This window comes from Thermothelomyces heterothallicus, assembly GCF_042370625.1.
Source record: "Thermothelomyces heterothallicus CBS 202.75 unplaced genomic scaffold P884_scaffold_19, whole genome shotgun sequence".
Lineage (NCBI taxonomy): Eukaryota > Fungi > Ascomycota > Sordariomycetes > Sordariales > Chaetomiaceae > Thermothelomyces > Thermothelomyces heterothallicus.
Window position 1 is genome coordinate 178,275 of NW_027192580.1, and position 24,646 is coordinate 202,920.

The following is a 24,646-nucleotide window of genomic DNA, read 5'->3' on the forward strand; positions in this document are numbered from 1 at the left end:
CTTAGGGTTGGAGGTGAATGAGGATAACAAACATCAATGTCAAGACAACTAGCGGTCAGCTGTAGGCTGCACCACCAAGCTGCAATTCTAGATTCTGTCAGATCTGAGGTGGCTGCCTTCTGAACGGTTATTCGACAAAACGACATGCAGTGTAGCGCTTGTACGGATCCGTACCTCGAGAGGGATTAGATGATTCTCGAATCACACACGCACAAACAACAAGCTCCTGACGTAACCTGACCATCCCGCCGTTGCCCGACACGCCCGATTAAAGTACCTTGTGTACCAGTTGTGGAGACCCCCACTGTCCCACTCGGAAGCCCCACTAAGTGGCCCCGTGGGTGTTACAGCCGTACTGTGAAACAAGTACGGAATTCCGTACTTGTAAACGAAACGGAAGAGTACTCCGGAGCATATGCGGAGTATTACTACTTCGTACTGAGTAGTACTGAGTACGGATCACCTCGTTCGGAGACCTCGTATGTGTGTTGCCCCTACATTAATGTTTCGTCCTCGGATACGTCATGGGTCTTGTCTGCTTGTGTGTGCCATGTGAGTCGTCAAATGCAGTCTCAGAGACAACATATCTCCAACTACAAAGCAGCAGGGAAAAAAATATTGGAAAATGTGCTCAATTGATGATGTTGAGAGGAGGAAGAAAAAACTTGGAACCCTTCAAGGGTTTGTTATTATGGACGAGCTGGGAATCGAACCCAGGACCTTTCGCATGCACTTAAGCATGCTAAGCGAACGCTCTACCAACTGAGCCACACGCCCGTGATTGGTTATAGAAGGGGTACGGTTATTTCGTCTATGCAGCAAACACTTGAAACTCGCTGGATCATCCATGCCGTCTTTCCTCGGAGCCATAGGTAAACAAGGAGCAGAGGGTGTGTCGACCATGTGCCGCGAGGTCATGTTCACAGGACAGTCGATGAAGAAACTATATACTACGGATTACCAAATTGCCCACCTGCTCACCGTTTCTCATTAGTCGGCGAATGTGGTAGATCTGACACGCCGGCTCTGTGCTAGACAAGGTCGATCTATGCTCAAAGATAAAGATCCAGGAACGAGGGCTTAGTATCTAAACAGCCCACAGGCGCCGACTCTCAGATATGATCTCAATTCTTCACATCGTATCAGTATTGATAGTACCGCTCAGTTGGCGTCCTTTCCAGCGGTAGAACCAGCTCCGCTGTCACCAGAAGGCGACTTCGACCGCCCCAGGCCCCCCTTGCCAACGATTTTCTCCGTCCAATTCCAGCTCAGCGGACTGGAGCTCCTCTCACCGCCACCGAACGGAATTCCTAGCCCAATACCCTTCCCCTTTCCCTCACCGCCGGCCGCTTCCTTTCTCGTACCACTCAATCTCCCCCCCACCCCGTCATCACTCTCATCCCCGCTATCTGCCCAGTCTCGATCGCTCCACGTCACTGAATCAACCCTGTCCGGCGGCGGCCACGTTGTCGTTGACGTACCGCCACTACCCTTGCCAGCCGCAGTGCTAGACTGGGCGGGGAAAGCGTCTTGCGCGTTGTTGCTGTTGGCGTTGGCCAGCGAAGGCGACAGGCCCGGGCCTTGCGGTAACTCAGACACCGTATCCTGTTTCTCATCAGCATCACCCTCATCCTCATCCTCATCCTCATCACCATCCCTTCCGTTCCTGATACTGACATCCTCCCCTCTCGCGTTCAACCCCCTCGCAGCCGCCCTTATCTCGCCGCCACCTTGGTCCGTCCCCTCCCCAATCGGTTTCGCCCTTTCGGCGTTCGGCTCGTCCTCGTCTCTGAGCCGCGCCGTCGCGGAGTCACTGAAGTGCGCTTCGACCAAGTGCTGGATCACTGGCCAGCCGAACGCGTTGGCGAAGGTGCGGCGCACGATAATGTTATTGTGCGCGTCGGGTTCGAGCTTGACGAGAACCTTGCGCCACGAGAGACCGCGGTGGTAGGCGCGCGCAATCTTCTCTTCGACGCGCATCTCGGAGGTGTCGATATCTACGTCGGCGACGTCCTCGGTAGCGGCGGCCTCGCCGTGAGTGGCGTCTGAAGAAGGACTGTGGACAGTAGAGGCTTCGTCGCTGGCGGCAGTAGAGGGGGGCGCGGGTTTGGATTGCTGGGATCGCGGTGAATCGGGGGAGGTGTCTTTTTGGTTGACCGCCGGGTGGGATCTCGACGAAGAGGTGGTGTCGTTGTTAGATTTTGGAAAAGAGGAGCTTGCAGCTGGCGTCCGGCGCCGTAGGCTCAAAGTGCCCGAAGGCCGCTCTTTGATGGGTGGGGGGGGGATGTCCGCCGGGTGATAGACACGGTCATGAAAGATGGTTCGAGGACGTTTCGATGGATCAATGAGGAACTCGACTGGGGGTAGTTTTGGGTTGAGAAGGTCACCAGCCGACTCGAAGATGCTCGTTCTTGGAGGCGCCGACATGCCCTCTGCATCCTCGCCGAGCTCGTTCCCAGCCGTCACTCTGGATTTGGACGAGGTACCCGAATCCGAGGCCGGCCACTGATCCGATTTGAGCGTCTGGCTCCGCTGGTAGATCTTATTTACTTTAGGAGACGCCGGGGGCGGCGACTTTGGTGTCTCGCTGCGGAAGAAATTGAAGATGCCGGAAAAGGGATTTGACGTGTTGTTTGTGCTCGAATTCTGAAGATGCTGCAGCTCTGAAGGTGTCTCTCGGTACGGGTTGGCTATCGACCTCAGGCTTTGCCGATCGTCTTCCAGCATGGCATTAGTCGGCGGCTGCGGGACCTGGTGAGAATCCTCATGACCAGTTGGAGTTGTCTTGCCCGCACTTTCAGCGTCATCTCTATCTTCTTGTTCGGCCGGCGACCAAGGAGCGAGTCTAGGAGTCGTCATGTTGGCTCCAGTCAGTTCGGCCCAGCCAAACCCCACGACTGTTTCCACGAGCCCCGCCTCTCGACGAGCCTTTTCGACTCGACCAAGGCCCTGCCAGTCCAGAAAGAGGAGACAGCTTGTCCGGAGTGGAACGATCCCGTCGTTGACCACGTTGGAATAGACCGTTCGGTTACGGAACTTCTTGAGCGCTTTGTGAGCCGGCCCCGTTGGCAGGATCCGCAGGAGAGGCTTGGACTCGGGCTGATAATCTCCATATACGCGCTTGTGCGCGTGCTCCCCAAGATTGCTCATGAGCGCGCCCCATCCATTCCGGGCGATCGTTGGCGCTCTCCAGGTCAGGCCCAGGTCTTGTCCTGTCCTCCCTACCAGGCCAAAGTCTAACGCAAACTTCACGTAGAGCGGATTCTCATGGTTTAGGCCAAGGAACGGGGATGCCAGCGCAATGAAGTTGATCGGCTCGATAAGATCGAAGAACTGCGGTGAGTGTTTCTGGATGTACGCGATTGCGTACATCTGCACCAAGCCTCCGAGGGAATGGCCGATGAAGCTGATCTTGGTGAATTTGTACAAACGTTTTCCGCCCGGAGAGGCTGCCAGGTGGGCGGAGCTGTGCTTGTGTGCTTCTTCGATGGCCTTCTTGTGGGCTCCTGTCTTGAGCGAGTGGGTGATGGCCTCTGAAGCTGCCTTGGCAGTGGGCAAGCATGGCTGATCTGGAAACGTCATAAGCAAGATATACCTGGCAAGCCGTTTACCCAGGTATTTGATTCCCCTCTCGGTCTTTGCCGCGTTTCCGGAAAAGCCGCGTACAATGACTTCTTCGTCGTCGTCCACCTCCTCCTCGTCCTCCTCGTCCTCGAGCTGCTCGCCTTCGTCGCCTTCTTTCCGTCGGCTAGCAGTGTCAGTACCCGCTTTGAGTCCCTGATTCGGATCGAGGTTTGAACCCTGGTCGGCCCTTTCAAAAGAGTCGCCCGTCGTAGTAGCGCCCTTGCGCGCACGCCGCCTTGCCGCGCGTTCCCTTGCTTTGCGCGCTTTCGCGTCAACCTTTGCCTGCTTCACTGCTGCATCTATGCTCTCCTTCATGAACAGCATGTCGCCGCCTAGATTGCTGTGCAACCCGTGGGTAAGCACAACTAGATGAATCTTCTTTTGTCTGTGCTTTGGTGGCCGCCTTGCCTCGCCAGAATTTCTGGTGGCCGCGCCGGCCTCGGCGGGAGCGTCGGAGCAGTCCTCTTCCCTTGCCCGGAGCCATCCAATCTCGTTCCAACCTGGGATTTCCGGAGTGTTCCACAGGGCTGCGGTATCTTCAACTTTGAGGTGTATTGCCTTGGAGAAGACGCCCTTGGGCTGTGCGGGATGGTGTTTCGATGAGCCAGCGCTCTGCTGGAAGTCGCTCACCCGGCCAGGCTGGGGTGCTTGCACTTGGCCCCCGATGACGGGCATCACGGAGCCAAGATTCAGCGACTTCTCGTCGCGCGCCAGCAGGATCTCATAGTGCACCGACGCGGAGGCGGAAAAGATGACTTGGGAGGAAACCTCTATCACCCAAGAGACAGTGTCCTCATCATGCTCGGGCCCGCTCCCAAAGTGTCCATGTTTGCTGCTGCCCTCGCCAGCGCTCTGGCGGATGTTGTCCGGTACGATCAAGGGGCAGTTCCAGACAGCGCCGGCCTTGAGCATGGGCTCGAACTCGGGCACGCCATAGCGACGCGGATTCTCGAACTTTTCGAAGGGCTTGAATGTCGCGGGGTATGCGGCGACCCCGAGGGTGTATGGCCCATGGACAAAGGCGGCACGAAGGGCGATGGCGCAGGTGTTCTTGATGCGCAGGTACAGAAACTCGGGAGAGGGAAGGATGTGGTCGACCGACGGCTTGTAAGTCACGGTATAGCGGACCACCTCGCCGATCTTGACGCTGCCTGTCTGGTGGAGCAGCAACATCGTGGACACGCGTATGTGTGACAGAGGCTCATGTACCGAGAATCAAAGGAACTCCAACATTGGTTCCCATGCGGTGGTGCACCAAAACTCGTGTCTGGGGTATACAAGGTTCGGGCTCTCGGGAGCTTCGGTCGGGCCGGGTGCGGTGTGCGAGCGTTATCCCATCGTGTGCGTCAGTGGTGGGTGCAAAACCATCCGCGTCGACCCAGTGAAAACATTTGTTTTATGGTGGAAAAGAGTGGTTGCTTGCTGTGACAGGATGTTCCCGTTTGGTTGCCTAGCGGGGTTGGGACGGCGTCGAACAGACGAAACGCGCGGGCAAGGATGGAACGGTCTGAGAAAGTGGCTGCGACGAGTGTACGGATTATGTACTGTACACTGCTAGGAGGAGCGCTGAGCTCACTACTAGTTATGTACAGTATAGATACACTTCGTATGTGGATAACTTCGGTATGTAAGGTACATACATATCTTCTATGTGTAATATACAGTATATAAGGTACGCTAGTTATACTATGTAGAGCTGGTACGAGATTATCTGTATCCGTACTCCGTCGTCATCTTCTTGTCAGGCATTCTATTGCCAAAGCTTGGTTGTCTTGGCTTCGCTTGGCGATTCTTACGAGAGATTGCCCGGACTTAACAATGACCCGAATTATTAGCTTAACAAACCGCGTTAGACTGCCTTATGCTATACCAATGTAATACTGCGCCATCCGATCATGGAGACCCAAATCCTGCCGTGCAAGGGCGGACAAATGCCAGCGCGCTCGCAATGCGAGTCATGACGAAGAGGTAGCATTGAGCTAGGCGAAAGACGGCAATGTTTCATCCGTTACCATGCAGCAAACCGTCAGTGTTAACTACAGTAATCCGTACTTTGTAGTATGTTTTCGTAGCTGTCTCGAGACAAACCTCAGAGGCGACTACAGGCACCTCAATCTATTCCTGAAGAGCAGTCAGAGATGTGCAGTGCATCCCAGGTTACACTGTCAGAGGACTTGACGGGAGGCGAGGCCTGATCCCGCAAAAACTTCTGAGGTGCTTTGGTGACCTCGTTGAATTCGTGAATCCAAGTCTCCCGTAGAAAAACGGACTGCAAAAATAGGCGTTGAATTTGTCAGTACCCAATATTTGAAATACAGGATGGAAATAGCGCTTCCGTACTTGCCGGGCACCCAAGTTAGCGTGCTTTAACTAATCTGCGTAGTTACTCCGTATCATGGCTTCAACCTGGCAGGCTACCTACTGTGTAGAGTAGAGTACCAAGTCATCACTGGGACCGCATTCACGTGAGAGGGCGGACGACCAGATCCACCGCAAAGCAAGGGCTGACGACAGGATGACTGACCGCCAAGTTTTTTAAGCCGGCAGTATTTTCACAACTCCAGACCCCTCGCCCGGCACCGGGACAAGCTCACCGACCAGAACAGCTTCCGATCCGTCCATGACAGACGCGGCACTCTGACCACAACAATGGGGCGACGGCCGAATGCGCTCATCTTGCAGTATTTCGAACGAGGTCCGAAACTGCAGGATCAAAGCAATCGCTACCCCCACACCTGCAAAGCGTGAGTTTACCGCTCTTTTGTTCCCCTTGTCACTGGTCGTTGTTCCCACCGCTTGTTCGTGCGAGCCGCTTGGTCATGGCCATATTGTTAAGGCCATATTGTTAACCGATCCCTCCTCGATTGCAGATGCGGAGAACATTTCCCGCGCGGCCGACTCGACAGCCTGACGAGCCATCTGACAAAGAAATGTCCTGCCATTTCCGAGTCGGAACGAGTCAGCGCTCTCCTGGCCCTGTCTGGCATGAGCCATGCGCAGCAGCGCTTTCAACAGAGTCAGCAGGCCCAAGCGCGTGCCCAGACGAACGGGTCGGCGGTTGATTTGCCGATGATGCAGCGCGACTGGACCGCCCTCGGAGTTCTTGCCGAAGTATCGCGACAAATCGATCTGAACGAGAAAAACGACGACCGCGGTCAGCCCAATGGCACTGCCCCCTCCGGCCCCTCGCCGCCCGCCGGGCAGTCTACAGAGCGTTTCGAGCTGCAGGACCAGTTTATCATCGAGAATCCCCCGTTGCACCAGGAGAGTAGCACGTCCCAGCCGCCAAAGTGTACGTCGTCAGTAGAACACAAAGTGGAGGGATGCGCAGATCTGACTCGTATGTAGCTGAGCCCCGGCCGGAAGAGGCAGACCGCGCGCCCACTGCCGAAGAGCGTCTTCAAGAAATTCTACGGGCTGAAGATGCGCAATCATCGGAGTCTGCGAATATCACCATGGCCGCCGCCGCCACCGCTCGCGTGCATCCTGCGTATCTCGACCCTGAGATACTGGGCGAAGAAGCCGCGGCGGCAGCCGAAGCTGCTACTGCGACTGCTAATGCTGCTGCTGCTGCGGCCGCCGCTGCGGTTAACACCCTTCCGGTCGCGGATGTGAGCGGGACAGAGGAGTCTGCCCCGGGCCCGAGCACTCCTGGGATGGCAGCTCCGGCGATGCCAACACCAAGCGCGCCACCGCCTTGGGGCGAGATCACATATGCGACTGATACTTTCCAGACCCCTGTTACACATAACAGTCCCATGCAAACTACATCAGCCACTCCTGGCAAGGGAGTCTTCCGCCTCGACGGCGGCCCGAATGGTGCCAAATCTCGCCACTCAAGGGCCCGGTTCAATGCGACGAGAAGAAAAGAAGTCCAAGAGGTCCGGAAGATTGGCGCCTGCATTCGGTGCCGAGTCCTCAGAAAGACCTGCTCTCAAGGCTCACCCTGTGATACCTGCCGAAAAGTCTTGTCTCCCCGAGTATGGCGCTCCGGATGCGTCCGCACAAGATTCTCGGAGCAGTTAGACCTGTACTCTGCAGGCGTTCAGATTGTGCTTGCCCAAGCGAGAGTCAATTCCATCAAACAATCCATGAACCTTGGCAGCCACGGTGTTGTGATTGAGGCCTCACACTTCCCCGAATGCGGCCCTCGTCTCCAGCTTCAAGTGCTGCAGCGCGACCCCGACCGGGACGCCGAGGGGAAACCTATCGATCCGAGTATCGTGGACGACAGGACGTCGACTTATCCCATCGTCATGCTCGATAATGACAACCAGGATGTCCCAGCCAAGGTTGAGGCGTACATGCGCGAGATCTTGCCCGAAATGATCCAGCGAGAGCCTTCTCACTTCATGCAAGTCACGCTGCAAACCGCGGCCGACGTCGCCAGCAAGACGAACGACGAACTGCTCAAGAAGTCGCTTGAGCTCTGGGGCCTTGTAGAGATATTGGACCGTGAGCGCCAGTGGACCATCAGCGCCAAAACCTGGGCCGAAGACGCCCCGGCCAGGACAATCAAGGAAGACACGGATGGGGAGCTCTTCAATACGATCTGCCTCCAGCTCGCTGCCGCAGCCGAGAGGAAGGCCGCATCCACCAGCAAGACGCTCCTCACCGGTATGCAGCGCGTCCTGCAAGACAGCAAGGTCAAGATCGATTTCAACATGTATTTTGCCGTCCTGATTCTCTTAAACTGCGTCGAGAAGTCCAGCTGGGCCTTCAAAGCCTGGGAGCAGGAAAACCTGCGGCACCTGTGGCCGCTCGAAAAGGAGCCCGTCAGCTTCGCGCAGCAGGGTTATGTCATTGCTAACCTTCTGCATATGCTCCTGGGCATTCGCAAGGCGCTTCCCCGGACGACGCGCCGCGAGGTTGACGGGAAGTTAGTCACCGAAGAGGAGAACCCGGCAATCCGTGAGTACTTTGAGGCCATCAACCTCGACTGTAAGTCCCTTTTTTCTGTTATCGGCCATTCGTCTCATGCAATGTCTCTGACCGGTCCTGATTGCAGTTGCCAACGTCAAGGCAAAGCAAGAGCGCCCTACCTTTTCGCCCACCGATTCCCGCTCGTTCGAGCTCCTCTTCTGCTCGACTCTTCTTCTACCTCACTCGGACCCTTGATGGTTTCCGTCCCCGTTGGCAACGATCTGGGGAACCTAAATGTTTTTTTTTCTTTCTGTATGCTTCGATTCTGGTTGTGTGCCGGCCGAGCGCGATGCTCGCCTGTGATGGCTCACGACTTATGACTGACTACGCCATGTACGACTAGCCATGAGGTTTTCCGGCGCCGGATGGCCTTGAGGTGCAGTAACAATGGCTTTGACTAATGGCATGATGCGCTCTTCGCCTTCCAAGTGACAGGTTGAGCGGGCAGTGTTGGTTGGCAACTTGTCGGGAACACACTCTGTCTGGAGCATAGAGGGATACGACTTCCCATCTTTTTCGTGATAGAATCAATACCCCGGGTGCGGAGTCGGACACCAATCGTCTGACACAACGGTCCGGCATCCGAACAGGAAAATAAAATTGTGTTTAACGACGGACCGTCCCGTCCATGATAGCGTGCGTGTGCATGCAAACCCCGATTCAACCAACGCACCCAAGCCCCCAGCCCCAGGAAAAAAATCAAACCACCCGATTGCTCCTCACACTCCCGCCCGTATCCCTTCTCTCTAATCCCGCTCCGGAACCGGGACCTGGCCCGGATCCCCCACCACCGCCACCACCAGTGGCGGCGGCTGCCCCCGCCGCCGATCTCTTAGGCCTCCTGAAGCAAGCAAACTCGCCCTTGCTCGCCTCCCGCAGCCTCTTCAAGACGGCCCGCATCTCGGGCAGCTCGGCCTGCAGGCGGGCGCGCGCGTCGTTGTCGGTGCGGCCGTCGAGCTCCTGGTAGATGGCGCTCTGCAGCTCCGAGGCGCGGTCCGTCGTGTAGTGGCTCAGCGTCTGGGCGACGAACTCGACGTCGAGCGTGGCCTGCATGAGTGCCTCGAGGTGGTAGCGCGGGCGCGTCTTGAAGGCCTCGAGCAGCTCGCGCGAGGCCTGCTCGAGCAGGTACGAGAGGATCTCGGTCGTCAGCGAGGCGGCCGTCGTGGACACCTGCGTGTGCACCAGGACGAGGCCGAGCAGGGCCTCGTAGACGTAGGGGCGCACCGAGCGCGGCTTCGCCCCCGGCGGCGGGGACCAGTCCGGCGAGGAGACGCCCGCGCGGATGATGCGGCGGAGGTTTTCGATGGATGGGCGGGTGTAGGACTGGAACAGGCGGGCGTCGATCTGGCTGAGAACGTCGCGGATCGTTTTGGTCTCGTCGGTGAGCTTGACGGAGAAGGCGTTTTCGAATTGGGTGTTGAGGGACGGGACCACGGTTGAGCGCAGGGCCTGGAGGTTGCTTAGAGTTAGGAGCATGCGGACGTTCTAGGTGGACGAGTGGTCAGCTGCCGGCCCTGCTTGGTGGGAGAGTGAAGCACAGAGAGAGAGAGAGAGAGAGAGAGAGAGAGAGAGAGAGAGAGAGAGAGGAGGTGGGTTAGGGGGACGGGGAGCCGTGGAGGAGAGTGACTTACTCTATCGCCTGCGTCTATCGTGCCTCCGCCTAGCGTCGACGCTGAAGGCTGTGAGACTGCTGGGTTGCTCACCAAGACGTTACCATCAACCTCTACTGTCCACTCGTCGTCGGCTTTCTTGGGGAAGCGTTCGGCGTTCTCGACCATTCCGCTCAGGGCTTTGTAGAGTGTGGTTACGTATTGGCTGCGCACCATCTGTAGCAGTTTTGTCGGCGGGGGGGTGACAATATCCCCGGCCCCCGGCTTTGACATGGCGTCGGATATGTAGAGGATCTTTTGCATGCCGCTGAGGAGCGCGCCCTCAAAGGCGGCGAAACTAGCCGGCATCCTGGTCACGTCCCGGCTGTCCGGCGACCGGTTCCAGTCTTCCACGTACTTGACGTTCTCGGCGTCCCTGTTCCACGCCGCGCAGAGTGCCGTCACGCATCTCTCCCTGGCGACACCAACGAGCGTTCGTACCTTCTCGACCTCGGCAGCATCTCCGCTGCTAACGGGAGAGATGGAGGCCATGTCCGAAGCGCCGCTCCCTACAAGTGCTAACATCTTGGAGAGAAAATGCACTCCGCTGAGTGAATTAGACCAAGGCGGCCAGAACGCAAACTTCTCCCAGGGCTCGCCTCTCTTGGGCGATGGGGGAGGTGGATTACTGGGGTCAAGATTAAAGCGAGGATCTCGCGGCGTCAGCGATCCTGATGCTGAGGCGGCGCCGGGAGTCCCTGGAGACTGCGGTGGCATTGGGGAGAAGAGCAACGAGATATCCTCCGGCGGGGGGCCGGCAAAAAACATGAGGACGTGGTCTCGGATCATACTGACCAGTTCCACAGTGCCCTTTTGAAGATCCGAAGCACCCTGCTGTGAAAGCCGGTGGTGAGGCTCGGACTCTCCGTGATAGCCAAGAGGCATGCTCTTCTGCGTCTTGCCATCGATGAAGCCCTGGACGGTTTGCCAGAACTCGAGCACCTCGCCCAGGATGCCCTGAGGAGCGAGTAAGCTGTTCAAGAAACTGACGTTCATCTCCCAGAGTTCAATGACGTCGGGCGAATCGAAGGATTTCGACATCACCTCGAGAGTCTGCCTCCCGAGCGTCCGCATATGGGATGCGATCGTTTCTGGCTTCGGGTTCTCGGCGTTTGCCAGTCGCCGACGCAGGATCTCAATCTCCACCTTGGATCGTTCAGCCGTGGATTGAATCTTGCTCTTCAGGTAGTCATAACGACTCAAGAGCCAGACCCAGATGGGGTTGTCCTCGACGCCGAGCTCCAGGAGGAGGGTAATGAGCTCCATGTGTTGGTCGTCCCCGTGTTGCCCCGGGGTGTCAGCCTTGGCCACGTTGTAGGGAGAGATGAGCCTGCGCCAGATGTCCCGCTTGAGGACCTGGATCTGCTCCTCGACATCGTGCCACATCCGCGCTGCCAACAGGATCCGGTACAGTTGGTCATCGGTAGGCTGCGCTGACTTGAGCTCGTCGGCGAGTTGTTTTGCCTCATCTGCGAACTTCCTCGCTTTGGTGTACTCCTCGACCAGAGTCTCGTAATCCTTGCGCTTGATGCTGTCGGCTATTGCTGCGCTCGTCTCGACATAGTCCTTGTATTGGTCAAGAGAGGAGGCAACCGTTTTGAGGTGTTCCTCCTTCTCCCTACCGCCCAACGCAGGGCCCCATACCTCTTCTGCCTTCGCCGAGACGTCTAGAAGCGGCGCTTTCACACCCAGCACGCCGTACTCGCTCTCCTTTACGAGCGCATTTTTCTTGCGAGGGTCCGTCGCAGGTGAATGCGGACTAGCCAGGGGCGGCGGACCGCTGGTACTTCGAAGGCTGTTCCTGCTAGCATGACGGGAGTGGCCCCTGGCGCGCGGAGGGTTGGGATCGGCGCCACGATACTTCATCTCCTTGTAGACATTGTCGATGGTCGCTTTGGCGCGGACGAAGCGCTCAAAGTTGGACTCGACAAGAACCTTGAGCGACGCCGACTTTTGATCGATCGACTTGGAGAGGACATCCAGCCCGTTGATCAAGGACTGCGTATCGGCTGTGGCATGCATCTGAGAGAGAAACAGGGCGGGGGAGAAGGTCGTCGAGGAGAGGAGGAACCGGTTGCCTGCCGGGAGAGCAAAGGGTCAGTTTCGCTTGTCAACGCCTAGCCACTCACTGCCACAGCTAAGACTCACGAAGCCTCACGTCATCCTGCAGCGGGACCCCCATATGTTTCAATGTCCGTACCACGCTGTCGGTAGTGCCCAGGGGATCTGGTTCGTCCCTTTGCACTAGGTTGCCCACGCCGTTGCCCGAGTTCTCGGAGCCCGGGACAACGCTGCTTCTATTGCCCACGGCTCGCTCGAGGGCCTGATACCTCGACTTCCTCCTGTTTGCCTTTTGCTTGGCGGCCTCATCTTCAGAAGCATCGCTCTCATTGTCCTTTTCGGCCGGCCATTGGACGGGGTTGAGCGTCGAGACCTGGTAGAAGTCGAGGACCGTCCGCTCGAGATCGGCCATGGCGGGTATCGCCGTGGCGTGATATCATACACCGTGGGTATCGATCTGAATTACCCAAGATCGTGCGCTCAGGTAGTCCCTATCATCACCTCCGCAAGCTGGCTTGTATCGTTTGTCGCGGGTCTTGCTCTCGAGTTGGATGAACAGGGGATAAGGTTGGAGTGGGGCTATCTTCACAAGTGGTTGGCCGCGGCGGTTGTATCAGGTAACTAACTAGTTATGCGGATTTTACCATCCACTCTCAGCACAAAGCTGTTCACCGCCCGCAGGAGCCTCGCACGTGGAAAGGATACTGCCGCAGTATCAAGGCGGTGAAAGGGGTCGGGCGGCCCGTGGGCGAAGTGTATCTACTATGTTAGTGGGCCTGCCTGCCCTACGTAATGGCACCCTTCGGCGGCGAGCTCGGTTTTATTGCCACCGACGGCGACCGACGCATAATCCTTGCCCTGCACGGGCCACTGCCGTTGTCCCGGAGTGTATCCGTAACCAAATCCTGCATCATGTGGGTTCCATGTTGGCTTGCAGCGAATTCAGAGAGTTTTTATCTCCACGTCTGTCGGCAGCCAAAAACATTCTTCCTCTTTGCAGACCAGGTGGTTGTACCGCGACGCCCTATTCACACGCACGATCCCAGGATATCTGCTTAACATGCTAGCCCTCCGCTCGATTGCTGCCCCGGTGCAGCGCCAATGCTGGCGTGCAGCTCCCCGCGCCGCCGTTACCCTTTCGCTGCAGGTGTGTGCTATCCAGCTTCGCCAGCTCCAAACTGTCTTCTCCCTTCCCTCTTTGGCTAACGTCAAAAATCTACAGAACCAGAGGCTGTACTCGTCGCAGGATCGTGTCGCCAAGTTCAACGGACAGAAGGATGCGCAGGTAGGCAGCTGTCCGACTCGGGCGAAAGTGCAATGCGCCGTCCGCTGCGAACCGTTGGCTTGGCATATGAAAATCACTCAAACACCACGGTCCAGCAAACGCTCCACGATATAAACCATGCAGCTAATACCCCTCTGTAGGGCCGCTACACTGTCAGCTTGATTGAGGGTGACGGCATCGGCCCCGAAATTGCCGTTGCTGTCAAGGACATCTTCGCTGCCGCCAAGGTCTGTCGCCCAACTTCCGCTCGCCCGGCGTCTCTACAAGGCTTATCTCCCGAAGTTCTGACACAACGAGACAGACCCCCATCGTCTGGGAGCCCATCAACGTCGACCCAATTCTCAAGGATGGCAAGACCGCGATCCCCGATGCTGCCATTGAGAGCATCAAGAAGAACAAGATCGCCCTGAAGGGTCCCCTTGCTGTACGTGGACTGAAACCAAAGATCCCCTTGGGGTGGCCAGTATCTGACGGCGGTTCCAGACTCCCATTGGCAAGGGTCACGTCTCTCTCAACCTTACCCTCCGCCGCACCTTCAACCTTTTCGCCAACCTGCGGCCCTGCCGGTCGGTTGCCGGCTACAAGACCCCCTACGACAATGTTGACACTGTCCTGATCCGCGAGAACACCGAAGGCGAGTACTCCGGTATTGAGCACGTTGTGGTGGATGGCGTCGTCCAGAGCATTAAGCTCATCACCCGCGAGGCCAGCGAGCGTGTGCTGCGGTTCGCCTTCCAGCACGCGCGTGCCATTGGCCGCAAGAAGGTCCGCGTCGTGCACAAGGCCACCATCATGAAGATGAGCGACGGCCTGTTCCTCTCTGTCGGCAACCAGGTTGCCAAGGAGTTCCCGGACATCGAGTTCGACGCCGAGCTGCTCGACAATACCTGCCTGAAGATGACGACCGACCCTGTGCCGTACAACGACAAGGTCCTGGTTATGCCCAACCTCTACGGCGACATTCTGTCCGACATGTGCGCCGGCTTGATTGGTGGTCTGGGTCTGACGCCCTCTGGCAACATTGGTGACGAGTGCTCCATCTTCGAGGCCGTCCATGGCTCCGCCCCTGATATCGCTGGCAAGGGTCTCGCCAACCCCACCGCCCTCCTCCTCAGCTCTTTGATGATGTTGAGGCACATGGGCTTGAACGAGTATGCGGACCGGATTGAGAAGGCGACGTTTGATACCCTGGCTGAGGGCAAGGTTCTGACCGGCGACTTGGGCGGAAAGGCCAAGACGCACGAGTATGCGGCGGCCATCATCGAGAAGCTATGATATCCCTGTATAGACTGTACTAGTACTGCGGCCAACGTTTGATTAGCATCTTGGCTGGTTGTTAACGATGACGATTGTAATGACCTCTTCAAATTCCATTGTGGGCATGCCCGATCGCGAAGGAACCGTACCTTAGACCCACTCGACTGAAGAGGAGTTCCAAAAGGGTGCCAGCCGGCGAACGGAAGAATCCAAACAAGAGGAGTGTTATGGGCGTCAGTTCGGGCTAACAAATGCGACTGCTGCGCATCCTCGAGCTCGTCGCCTTGCTGAGAAGGCAGGCCAAGCACGTGGGCTATCATATTGTACAGATTACTCGCGCGAGGTACAGTCAATTGATTGTGAAGGCGGGAGGCTTAAATGAAATATAAAAAGGAGAAGACAAATAAAAGGAGAGAGGAGTGGTAGGTAAGAACTAAACAGAGGAAAGACGGATGATGAACGATGGAAGCCTCCAATTATTGTTTCATGAGACAATTGATGGTTCCTTACTTGTACTAGGCATATCAGGTTAGATTGCACATTACATGCACGCGGGACCTGCACTTTTAGTTGAGCATCCCCCGAGATGGATGCACTTCTGCAGTAAGATCCCGAATTCGATGTTCCGTCCCTGTCAAAACAAGTCGGGCCGAGCACATAAGGCACGGTCCGTTCGGTCATTTAACTCCGAAAGCCCCAGGCAGCGAGAAGTGCAGGATCGCTGGGCGGCGCCTGTAGTGTGAATTTACAGGATGAGCGGGGATCGAGAAGCAACTCCTCCGAGAGCCAAGTTTCCCCGTCTCCCCAGGATCTCTTGGCTGGCACCGCCATCCAGTGTTCAAAGCGCACATCGCTACCGTCGTCGCCCCGCTTTGATGTCGGAATGCCGACGTGGAGAGGAGCATAATCCGGCCTCCGCTCTCAATATTTGCCAACATAAAGGACTGAACCTGAAGCCTCACCTTCATGATGGATGGTAACCTTGGTTGTACCGTATGAAGTATGTAATCCCAACCTGATCCCCTGCGTAAGACCAAGGGAAGCCTGGTCTACCGAGTTCACTAGGAACTGGTTTAGAAACCCGAGAGAAACCACGCATGGTTGGAATGCATCGGACTCGTCTCGGCTGCTGCGGAATGCCTCCTCGTGTGCCGTCAGTCCCCCGCGAAGATTTTCCAGAGGCCAGTTACTACCCCTCCTCGCGTAGATGCTCGACGCCAGATCAAGAAGGCACAAGCGGGGAGGAACGGTGAAGAATTGCGGGGAGACTGAACGGAGTCGCACACGGTGAACGTGAAATTAAAATAAAGATGAATCGCGGAAAGTAGGATACACGTGTTGTCCATTCCCGCTTCACACGGGATGTTCCTGAATACGTGCAGCTCAGGGAGCTCTCCCGCGGGGGAGTACTCGGAGGTCACGTCTTACGAGCAGCGCTGGGCTTCGGAGCAGGGGGTCGGATACAATAGGTTGAGGAGCGAAGCGAGGCGCTTGCCACTGACCACAAGTCAACATTGATGTTCAACATCTGCCAAGATCTGTATGTCACTGCCGCGTCAGCATCCTCATATATAACGGCGATGCGAACAAGCCTGGAGCTCGGGATGGACGTTTCCGTTCCACCCGAGCTAGATATTGGAGAACTAGGTGGTGTCAACAAATAATTATGGGATGTACTGTATGTACGGATTACAATCGACAGGTGCCGTCCAGGCGACGCCGCTGAAGAAAAATCTGGGCCAGACCGCTACTCGCACGGTCGTACAATGTGTGCCTGCTATGTATGTGTGTATATAATACTCCGTACGTACGTGCAGTACCATATGTACGGAATGCTCAACAAAAATCAGGTAGTTGGTTGCTTAGAAGAGCGGTTGACTACCAGCCACTTACCAAACCGAGAAGGAGGCAGCCATGCGATTGGCTAAAATCGCAACCCTGGGGTTAATTAGAGCAAGGGAGCCACGAAAGAAAAAAAGCTTCTGGGGTTCCACATCGAGTTATTACCCACCATTCCATCCATTGTCTGCATTAGTTATTAGTTACTATGCATAATTGGGAAATTCATCACGCACAACACAACCCAAGCAACGAACACGTTGCACAGCAGACGATGCCGGCGAGACCGCATCACGAAACGCTCTTCCCACGCCACAAAGAGAAAAAAGAAAATCACTCATGGCTTTTTTCCCAGCTCGATGCTGCGTACTTGGTACGAAGTACGGATTAGATGCCATAGCCTTGTCGATCCTGTTCAGGCGAGATGTATCGGCGGGGCGTTGAGCGCAGGGGATATTGTCCGTTTTGTCCACCGAAGCCAAGCCCGACAGCGAATTGGACGGCTACGCCCGCGCTCCTTGTGTAGCCGCTCCCCAAGCACGAGGACAGCTTCGCGGCGCGCGAATGGAGCAGCGTGGTCGCGGTGGCGTCCTCCAACGGGCTCGCTCTCTCGCCTGTACACTAGGCGTGGGAGGTTTCTAGAAGCACTTGTCATCGCCCGCAAATCCGGGATTTGGCATGGAAACCCCGGGCATGGTTGATTGTGGCTTGCCTGCTGTTTCCACCCTACGCTAAGTGCAAATGCATGCAGTCCCTCGCTCTGGAGATTGTCACTGGAACGCGGAACTAAAACCCCCAAACTGACTTGCCCTGCAAGTGCACTGGGGATGTCTTTGGACCCTTGGATGGGCGTGGCCTTCTCATGGGTTCTCTCTCACGCGCGTGGCTCCGAGGCGTGTCCCGCCCGAGAAGCAAGCTGATGGGGAGAATTGGTCTCAGGCGAGCAGTTTTGGCTTCTGGGACCCGCTCGATCCAGGTACCCGAAACGCAGAGTGCCGGGGAAACGCGGGCTATCGATTGTGGCCCATACCAACGTCTGTTCAAGGCCGCCTCTTGAATAGGTAGTGTACTCCGTACATACGGATAAGTGAATTTTGAATCTTGTTGCACGCTCCCCAACACCCATTGGTTAGAGGTTCAGGTGGGCAGAGCTGCAACGTCAAGGGTGCCAGGGTTCGCGAGAGGGCGCGGGCGGCGTGCTCACAAATGGCTCACGGCCGATTATCTCACTCGTAGGACGGCGCTTTCCAGACGCACGAGGCCCATCGCTCCCTGCGGCCGGCCCACACCCGCCGTGCCCATTCAGAAGAGTGGGCCCCATCTCCTGCGCTGTGTTCCAGAGTGACACCGGCGTTGGAAATTGCCCTGAAGGCGGTCGATCCGGATTACTATCGTCGTGCTGTGGTCCCACGGCTGGGGGTTACATTGTGTATATATATAAGCTCCCCCGTTCTCTTTCCCCAAGCCCCCCCATCTCGAACCTCCTCCGACCGCTCCTTCTCTACGCGTCCCTTCCTTCAGTCTCACGTCGCCTTCCACAGTGACGATCTCCCTCACTGCTTACGAGCCGTCCCTGAGATCCCGAAGCACGCATCAGCACACAACTTGTCAAAATGCCAGCCAGCCACTCCGAACAACTCAGGGCCGTCATTGAGAGCAAAGGCCTCAAGTTCCACCTCAAGGCCGGGAACGCCAAGTGGGAGTGCACTATCTACGACCGCAACACACAGTAAGACTACCCACTTCTCTCTCGTAATGCCCTATCAGGAGACTAAATCAACTCGCAGTGAGAGGCGCAAGGCAGAGCGCACCAATTCCTCCTCGTCCGTCTCGACGACCGGGCCAACCTCGTCGCCCGGCTCGAGTACCAAGTCGCACTAGACCGTCATCACACGTTACAAAATTCGTTGAATCGTTGAAGAGAGGGCATCACTCCATTGAGTTGACCTCTTCGCAGTGAGGGCAGAACGACACACAAGCCAACGCGGTCTTGTTTGTCCTCATTATTTTTCTTGGCTCTGTTCTTTGCGCATAATACCCAACCGGTACGGAGTATGGCACACATTATTTTTGAACCCTGAGAACAAGGGGGGAATGGAGTTTGGATTGCGGATGAGACGGATCGGGCGGCTGAGGGATTGGTGGGGGAGAGCTCGGTGACGAGATCCGGGTAATCAGATGCACCCCACCGGACTGTGGACCCTAACGAGAGGGATTTCCCTCCCCAAAGCGCTCAGACTTTCGCGAGACCCCGAGTCCGAGCCGCTGTTATGGCGCTCTCTCTCCACGTCCGCACGACCGTCTGGCCTCGTTTCTCCCTTTTCCAACCTTACCTTTCCGGTGTTTTCAGGGTGGTTGGGCAAAACTTGGGGGATCTCGGGAGTTGTCATCAAACATCAGTCATGTTTTTATGGGCGTTACGACGGGGCTTGTTGCATCGAGACTGGAAGGGACGATGTCATCCATTGGCAGCTAAAATACACAGTAGAATGTTCGTTTAATCCTCGCTCCGGGGGGGGGGTCACAGAGCCTTGCAAACGACAGACATGCAAGGTGGAAACGCCCAGAAAGCTTGTTTTTTTTTCGTCGTTGGGATGGTGTGGTGGGTAGACAAAGTAGTGGCAAGCTGAGATGTGGCGTGCAGCGTGTGGCAACGTACACAACATACATAGTACATAGTCCGTACATGGCCCGTCTCCAATTCGGACACCTGCAGGCAGCTCCGCGGACCGTCGGAGGACGGGGATGTTCGATCACAAAGGAGTGTACTGCGCACTGCATAAAGCGCTCTTCGGCGTCCGGCCTTGCTTGGTGGCTGGCTGACTGGCTCGAGAGCGAGTGGCGACGAGAGGAGGGAGGGAGGGGGGAAGGAGAGGTCGGGGTTGGTGGTGTCCGTTGCCCTCGTGGCAGCGGAAGACGCGGCACTCGCAAGCTCCCCCTCTCCTTTATCAGACATCCCACGTATCCGGCGATGTGGACACCCAACTGTGTGGGGTGGGGCTCGCGTCCGGTTTGGGAGAGTTGAGGCTAGCACGCGAGTTCGTCTCTTTCGGACCGGCTTTTCGGCCTCGCTTCGATGGCGTGCCCCCGTTCTTTCATGACAGGAGCGGATCACGTAAGGGGATCAGGGGCTTTTCGTTAATAAGGATGAACCCTCGCGCTGGTGGTCGGCAGGTCGAACATCCGACGGCCGAGGCTTTAACGGGAGTTTTGATATCGCAGACACCTTGCCCAAGCTGGAAAATGGGCCCGAACTTATCAATGTTCTAGCCTTGTGTCCTTGCGTTCGAGGTGCTGTACACGCAGGCAAAGTCGCCTTCTAATCCCTCCAACGTTTTGTTTTCGGATCACGGACCACACGTGGCGGTGCGAGGGGAGGTAAGGAGCCACATGAGGCGTCCAGTCTCAGTACCCAACACTCCACAGTAGTTATGTTTGGAGTGCGACTTAGTGGTTGGATCTTTGGACAAAGGACTCGGATAAAAAAAAAGAAACAAACAACTGGTAGGAACAAGCGCACAATTCCAACGCCTCTTCTCAAAGGTTGATCAATTCGTTGCCGAGTCATGGCGGCCCTGACGATCACAAACAACCCGACCGTGCTCCTCTAGCCCTGGAAAAGCCTTCTTCCAATGTGCCACAAGAATCCTCGAGGACAAAAGTAGGGGTTTTGTTCATCCTAGAAGCCTAGGTGATGAATCGAGTGGATGGTAGTTCCACAAGCCTAGCGTAGGGCTGGAGCTGAGTGCCACAGCAGAATGCGGTTTCAGCTCCAAAAGTGGTCTCCACCGGGTCGTCATCTATAACGTTAGAGTTGTTCGTTTGCCTCGTCGCTGGGTTCGGCGAGGTATTCACAGAACGCTGATGAACCACGTATTCCGTCCAAGGAGGGGACATCTTCAAAGCAGGCATGTCAGTTCAACTCCCCAGGCCCACTGCCCATGTCATCAATGCCGTCGCTCCTCCCTTCAACAGAATGACAGCGACATCACTTTTGCTGTCCGTGCCACAGTACCGGACTGTCCGGTGTACCCTACGCCATCACATCACCACTGCCTGAATTACGCGTATAACAATTTAAGACCCTGTCGCCCTTGCTTCATGCGCCTTCAGCAAAAACAAAAAAGCCCCGGATTGACCATGTGCCAATGCTAAGTTCTATTATATAAAGTAGCCAAGAATGGAGGGGCTATCAGCCAGCGTTCTGCCTTGCCCGCCGCCTGGCTCTTGGGCTACGTAAGCTCCCAGTCCGGGGTGGTGCCTTCTTGAGCGACGCTTATTGAAGGAACCCCCGACTCAGCTTCCCCCCCTCTTGCAGCACATTTTCCCCTGCACACTTCCCCGCCCACTTACCTATCCTTGGGCTGTCAATCCAGCAGCAAGGTCAGACGCCCAAGGGGCTCTTGTCAACAATGCCAGTCACCGTCGCGGCCAAAGGTGAGTACGGAACAAATTGGAGGAGATCGGCCTGTTATTCCCATATACACACCTTGTCTTGCCCCTGCCCCGCATGGGGTTGCGAGCGTCGATGCCCAGCGTGCTGAAGTGGCGAGGCCCCGTGGACGACCACGCAATCACTACCTAAGCTCTCCTGTTTGCCCCAACAATGTTGGGCACACGGGTTCGTGCTTTAGTTTCAATTCGCTGTGCCTTCGTCAAAACCGGTCGGCGGCGCTCTCGACATTATCCCGAGCCAACCGACTGACAACAACCTCGACCCCTCTCCCCCTTCTCTTTATCACTTGCACACTCGCGACGCATGCCGAGGATGCCTCCTGCTAACCGTGCGACTCTCGCATCAGTCGGCGTTGTCGCCGCTTCGGTAGCCGTCGCGGCCGCCATTGCCATCTACGAGATACCAGAAGTCCGCCGCGCCGCCGAAGACCTCCGCCGCCGCATCGCCATCGCCCTTCATTCGCTTGGCGAAAACCTCGACCCCAGCAGCCGACAGCCCAGCTTTAACCGCCCAGAAGACGCCGAGGGCTTCTATCAATCCCACGATGTCGACGCCGATGAGGAGACGAGGAGGCGGCAACGGGAAGAGCTAATGTACTGGAACATGCGTCGGGAGGAGCAGCGGCAGCGAGAACGCCAAGCAAGTGGACAGCGGTCACGCGGCTCGACCTTTGACGATTTCCTCCGGCCCGATCGGATGGGCGACAGCGGGACACTGGTCTACAACACCGGCGCCAATGCCTGGGATGCAGAGCCCTCCAACGCCCTCCGCCGCCGAGGCAATGCCGAGGGCGTTCGCGGCCTCAACGCCGCGATGCTCTCCAGCCCCTTCAGCGACGAACACGGAATCGAGCTGCAGGACCGCACCGAATTTTCCCCGCCGGCGCGCCCCGAAACCATGTCGGACATTTACAGCGCCACGCCGCGGGTGCAGTCTCCCGTCGTAGCCCCTGCCCCTCCAGTGCCCGTTCAGCCTCAGCCTCAACCCGCCCCGGCTCCCAACGATGTCCTCTTCGACTTTGGAACCCACGACGCCGCCAGCGAGTATGCCACGGCCGCGAGCGAGGCCCAGTCCGAGCGAGCCGCCACCCCGACCGCCACCACATCGCGGAGCACGACCCTCGAGCGCGAGCTGGCCGAGGACGAGTACATGACGGCCGGGCAAGACGACCGCGCCGCCGCCGACGCGTACGCGTCCATCCAGGCGTGGGCGCGCAACTCGGCCAACACGGGCTTCTACTCTCCCCTGCCGTCCACCCCGACGGCGCCATTCTCGGAGCCCGAGGTCATCAGCGACGGGCAACTCACTCCGACCGATTCGGAGTCGGTGGCCGGCTCGGGCGTCAACGTCGGCCACGATGCCGTCTCGGTCACCGAGGGCCGTGATCTCGATGTCATTAGTGAGTCGGACGAGGGCATACCCACCCCGGGTAGCTGGTCCGAGGTTGGGAGCGTGATCAGCGAGGGTGAGAGTGCTGCCAGGGCATAGGATTCCTTCCCCTTTTTTCACTCCTCCTCCTCTTCTTCTTCTTCATCTCTTTCCTTATTTGGTGATTTTCTGGGCTTGTCGGGGAATATATATACATATATAGGCGAGCCGTTTCCACCGGCTTCCTTGGCGTATGTGGGACACGGCGTTAACGGATGGATGAGATGGGTTCCGGGTACCGAGGCACATGGGAATGCATCTTTGGTTTGGCAGGACGTGATGGCCATGAATCCCTCGCTGCTCGCTATTGCTGCGATCAGGGGCGGTTCAAACGTCGTCCTGGGGTTTTCACACGAATATCGAATATTTGGATATGTATCTAAGCTCCCCAAGGTAAAAGGTAAACGCCGTCCCATATGGGCTCGATCAACTCTATCATTCCCCGCTCTCTCTCGTCTAGTCGTCGGTTCGTACGGTCACTCGCCGTCCTCGTCACCGCCTTCTTCACTCTTGACATAGTCACCGTAGAGCTCCTCCACAGACTGCCCGAAGAGCTCCGGCCAAAAGGTCTCACCCGCGTACTTTTTGTGGCGAAGCTTGTCGTTGAGCCGGCGGATGGTGCCCTCGCCGAAACGCTCCTCGAGGTATTGCAGGAAGTAGGCCGTGTGCTGGTAACCTCTGTCCCAATCTATACAAACACAGATAACAGATGAAAGAGGTTAGTTAGCTGCTGATGCCGGACATGATGTGCATACAAATGTTTTTCTCCGGTGAGGAGAACCGAGGAGGAAGTAAAATAGAATAAAAAATATGAAATAAAAAATATGAATATATGGTTGAAATTTGGGAGATAAGGAAACAGAAAAGGGGGTCGACTGGCCAATAACAGCAGCAGCAGCAGCATACCTCCGGTCGTCTCCTTCTTCCAGTGCGGCGGGCTCAGATCGCAGTTCAGCCTCACCCAGTCGGCCACGCCCTCGATCAGCCCGCCGGGACAGGTCCCCTGAGCATCCCACTGGTAGCAGTGGACCAGTTCGTGGGTGAGCACGCCCGCGATCTCGTCGGCCAGCCGAGAGGGCGGGCTGATGGAGTCGATGTACGCGAGGGAGAAGTGGATCTCCTTGTGGTCGTTGTCGAGCGCGGTCTGTACTTGGGGCGTGTTTTTGTGTTTTTGCACGACGCATGTTTAGTAAAGTTTAGTACTCTGGGCTTAGGAAAAAACTTTGTCTAGGGCTGATCAAGACTTTGGTGGGCGGACTGGAAAAGGGGAATGAAGGGGAGGGGGAGGGACACGGTACCCCTATTGTATATGCCACTCCGCCCATGTCACGCAGGATGAGGGTCACAGATCGGATTGGCGGGACCGTGGTGTTTGGGTCGGAGGGGGATCTATAGAGTAGCCTCAGGATGTTGTTGACGGCCGTGGAGAGCACAGTGGCCGAGTTCACCGCGCCGAGGAACTTGGCAGCCCCGGGGTGGTTGAGATCCTGGATCTTTAGGCGGAGTTTGGGCTGTGGAAATGGTTGCCTGTCGGAGGTCGCCGGTTCGGTTGCGGGGTCCGGACCCAGTCCGGTGGTGTCCCCTTTCCGATCCGGTAGTGGTACCTGGGACGGCGTCCCAGCCACGGGACCGGCGGTTGTGGCTGATGTTGCGACGGCGGCGGCGGCGGCTGAAGAGCGAGCATGGCCGCCGTCTTGTTCCTTCAAAGTCATGGTGCCGGATCCAAAGCCGAACCGAACCAAGAGATGCGATCCAAATGAGCAAGTAATTTAGTTAGCGGTTTTCCGAGAGAGAAAAAAAGATGCAGAGTAGACAATGACCTCTCGGAGAGTTCGAGTCGACCTGAAGCTTCGAGGGACGCTTCAATTGCCAGGCAAAGACGTGACACGGGAGCGTATGTTGGCTGTGTTGTAATTGTGCGCAACTACGACAGCAAAGCCTAATTCTTGACCTCAAAACCGACCACAAATTTCTCCGTAGACGCCTGTTGGAAGGGGCCCCAATTCCCCCGTCAGTCTCACTCTCATCGCATCGCGGGGCAACACGACGGGAGTTGCGGGGGTTGTGTTGGTTACGCCAAGGCCGACAGAAAGCAAGGTGCCTTGTTGACAAGGTAACTAATGG

At 56.8% G+C, this 24,646-nt stretch overlaps 7 protein-coding genes and 1 non-coding gene across 8 annotated transcripts; 4 read left to right on the forward strand and 4 right to left on the reverse strand.

Moving 5' to 3' along the window:
- Nucleotides 1-692: 692 nt before the first annotated feature.
- Nucleotides 693-777, reverse strand: P884DRAFT_t125. Its single transcript has one exon. It is a non-coding gene; the product is annotated as a tRNA-Ala (tRNA).
- A 75-nt stretch (nt 778-852) lies between these two features.
- Nucleotides 853-5,151, reverse strand: P884DRAFT_261946 (putative serine esterase-domain-containing protein). Its single transcript, XM_069441619.1, has one exon. It carries the CDS (start codon nt 4,795-4,797, stop codon nt 1,162-1,164), a length of 3,636 nt encoding a protein of 1,211 aa, XP_069295780.1. The 5' UTR covers nt 4,798-5,151; the 3' UTR covers nt 853-1,161.
- Nucleotides 5,152-6,196: 1,045 nt separating this feature from the next.
- On the forward strand, nt 6,197-9,084 carry P884DRAFT_286363 (uncharacterized protein). The gene is made up of 4 exons (XM_069443827.1): nt 6,197-6,368; nt 6,495-6,916; nt 6,973-8,565; nt 8,633-9,084. Exons 1-4 carry the CDS (start codon nt 6,274-6,276, stop codon nt 8,740-8,742), a joined length of 2,220 nt encoding a protein of 739 aa, XP_069295781.1. The 5' UTR covers nt 6,197-6,273; the 3' UTR covers nt 8,743-9,084.
- On the reverse strand, nt 9,085-12,915 carry P884DRAFT_247103 (exocyst complex component Sec5-domain-containing protein). Its single transcript, XM_069440485.1, has 3 exons — nt 12,345-12,915; nt 10,179-12,274; nt 9,085-10,032 (listed from the first exon to the last, which is right to left on the reverse strand). Exons 1-3 carry the CDS (start codon nt 12,667-12,669, stop codon nt 9,247-9,249), a joined length of 3,207 nt encoding a protein of 1,068 aa, XP_069295782.1. The 5' UTR covers nt 12,670-12,915; the 3' UTR covers nt 9,085-9,246.
- A 274-nt stretch (nt 12,916-13,189) lies between these two features.
- P884DRAFT_247105 (uncharacterized protein) lies at nt 13,190-14,817 on the forward strand (the record flags this gene model as incomplete). Its single annotated transcript, XM_069440486.1, has 5 exons — nt 13,190-13,404; nt 13,480-13,542; nt 13,683-13,769; nt 13,844-13,966; nt 14,026-14,817. Exons 1-5 carry the CDS (start codon nt 13,318-13,320, stop codon nt 14,815-14,817), a joined length of 1,152 nt encoding a protein of 383 aa, XP_069295783.1. The 5' UTR covers nt 13,190-13,317.
- A 3,434-nt stretch (nt 14,818-18,251) lies between these two features.
- On the forward strand, nt 18,252-18,519 carry P884DRAFT_301363 (uncharacterized protein; the record flags this gene model as incomplete). The annotated part of the gene is made up of 2 exons (XM_069444847.1): nt 18,252-18,367; nt 18,426-18,519. The coding sequence occupies 2 exons, from the start codon at nt 18,252-18,254 to the stop codon at nt 18,517-18,519; spliced, it is 210 nt and encodes a 69-aa protein (XP_069295784.1).
- Nucleotides 18,520-21,406: 2,887 nt separating this feature from the next.
- P884DRAFT_205401 (uncharacterized protein) lies at nt 21,407-22,582 on the forward strand (the record flags this gene model as incomplete). Its single annotated transcript, XM_069438647.1, has 1 exon — nt 21,407-22,582. The coding sequence occupies one exon, from the start codon at nt 21,407-21,409 to the stop codon at nt 22,580-22,582; it is 1,176 nt and encodes a 391-aa protein (XP_069295785.1).
- A 351-nt stretch (nt 22,583-22,933) lies between these two features.
- On the reverse strand, nt 22,934-24,573 carry P884DRAFT_286367 (peptidase of plants and bacteria-domain-containing protein). Its single transcript, XM_069443828.1, has 3 exons — nt 23,821-24,573; nt 23,429-23,666; nt 22,934-23,210 (listed from the first exon to the last, which is right to left on the reverse strand). Exons 1-3 carry the CDS (start codon nt 24,232-24,234, stop codon nt 22,999-23,001), a joined length of 864 nt encoding a protein of 287 aa, XP_069295786.1. The 5' UTR covers nt 24,235-24,573; the 3' UTR covers nt 22,934-22,998.
- Between the last annotated feature and the right edge of the window lie 73 nt (nt 24,574-24,646).

Coding starts and splice junctions, on each gene's coding strand:
- P884DRAFT_261946 (XM_069441619.1), bottom strand. CDS start 4,797: ATGTTGCTGCTCCACCAGACAGGCAGCGTCAAGATCGGCGAGGTGGTC.
- P884DRAFT_286363 (XM_069443827.1), top strand. CDS start 6,274: ATGGGGCGACGGCCGAATGCGCTCATCTTGCAGTATTTCGAACGAGGT. Junction 6,369..6,494: donor TACCCCCACACCTGCAAAGC/GTGAGTTTACCG, acceptor CCTCGATTGCAG/ATGCGGAGAACATTTCCCGC. Junction 8,566..8,632: donor TGAGGCCATCAACCTCGACT/GTAAGTCCCTTT, acceptor TCCTGATTGCAG/TTGCCAACGTCAAGGCAAAG.
- P884DRAFT_247103 (XM_069440485.1), bottom strand. CDS start 12,669: ATGGCCGATCTCGAGCGGACGGTCCTCGACTTCTACCAGGTCTCGACG. Junction 12,275..12,344: donor GCAGGATGACGTGAGGCTTC/GTGAGTCTTAGC, acceptor CTCTCCCGGCAG/GCAACCGGTTCCTCCTCTCC. Junction 10,033..10,178: donor CGATAGACGCAGGCGATAGA/GTAAGTCACTCT, acceptor TCGTCCACCTAG/AACGTCCGCATGCTCCTAAC.
- P884DRAFT_286367 (XM_069443828.1), bottom strand. CDS start 24,234: ATGACTTTGAAGGAACAAGACGGCGGCCATGCTCGCTCTTCAGCCGCC. Junction 23,667..23,820: donor GAGTGGCATATACAATAGGG/GTACCGTGTCCC, acceptor CCCCAAGTACAG/ACCGCGCTCGACAACGACCA. Junction 23,211..23,428: donor GAAGAAGGAGACGACCGGAG/GTATGCTGCTGC, acceptor GTGTTTGTATAG/ATTGGGACAGAGGTTACCAG.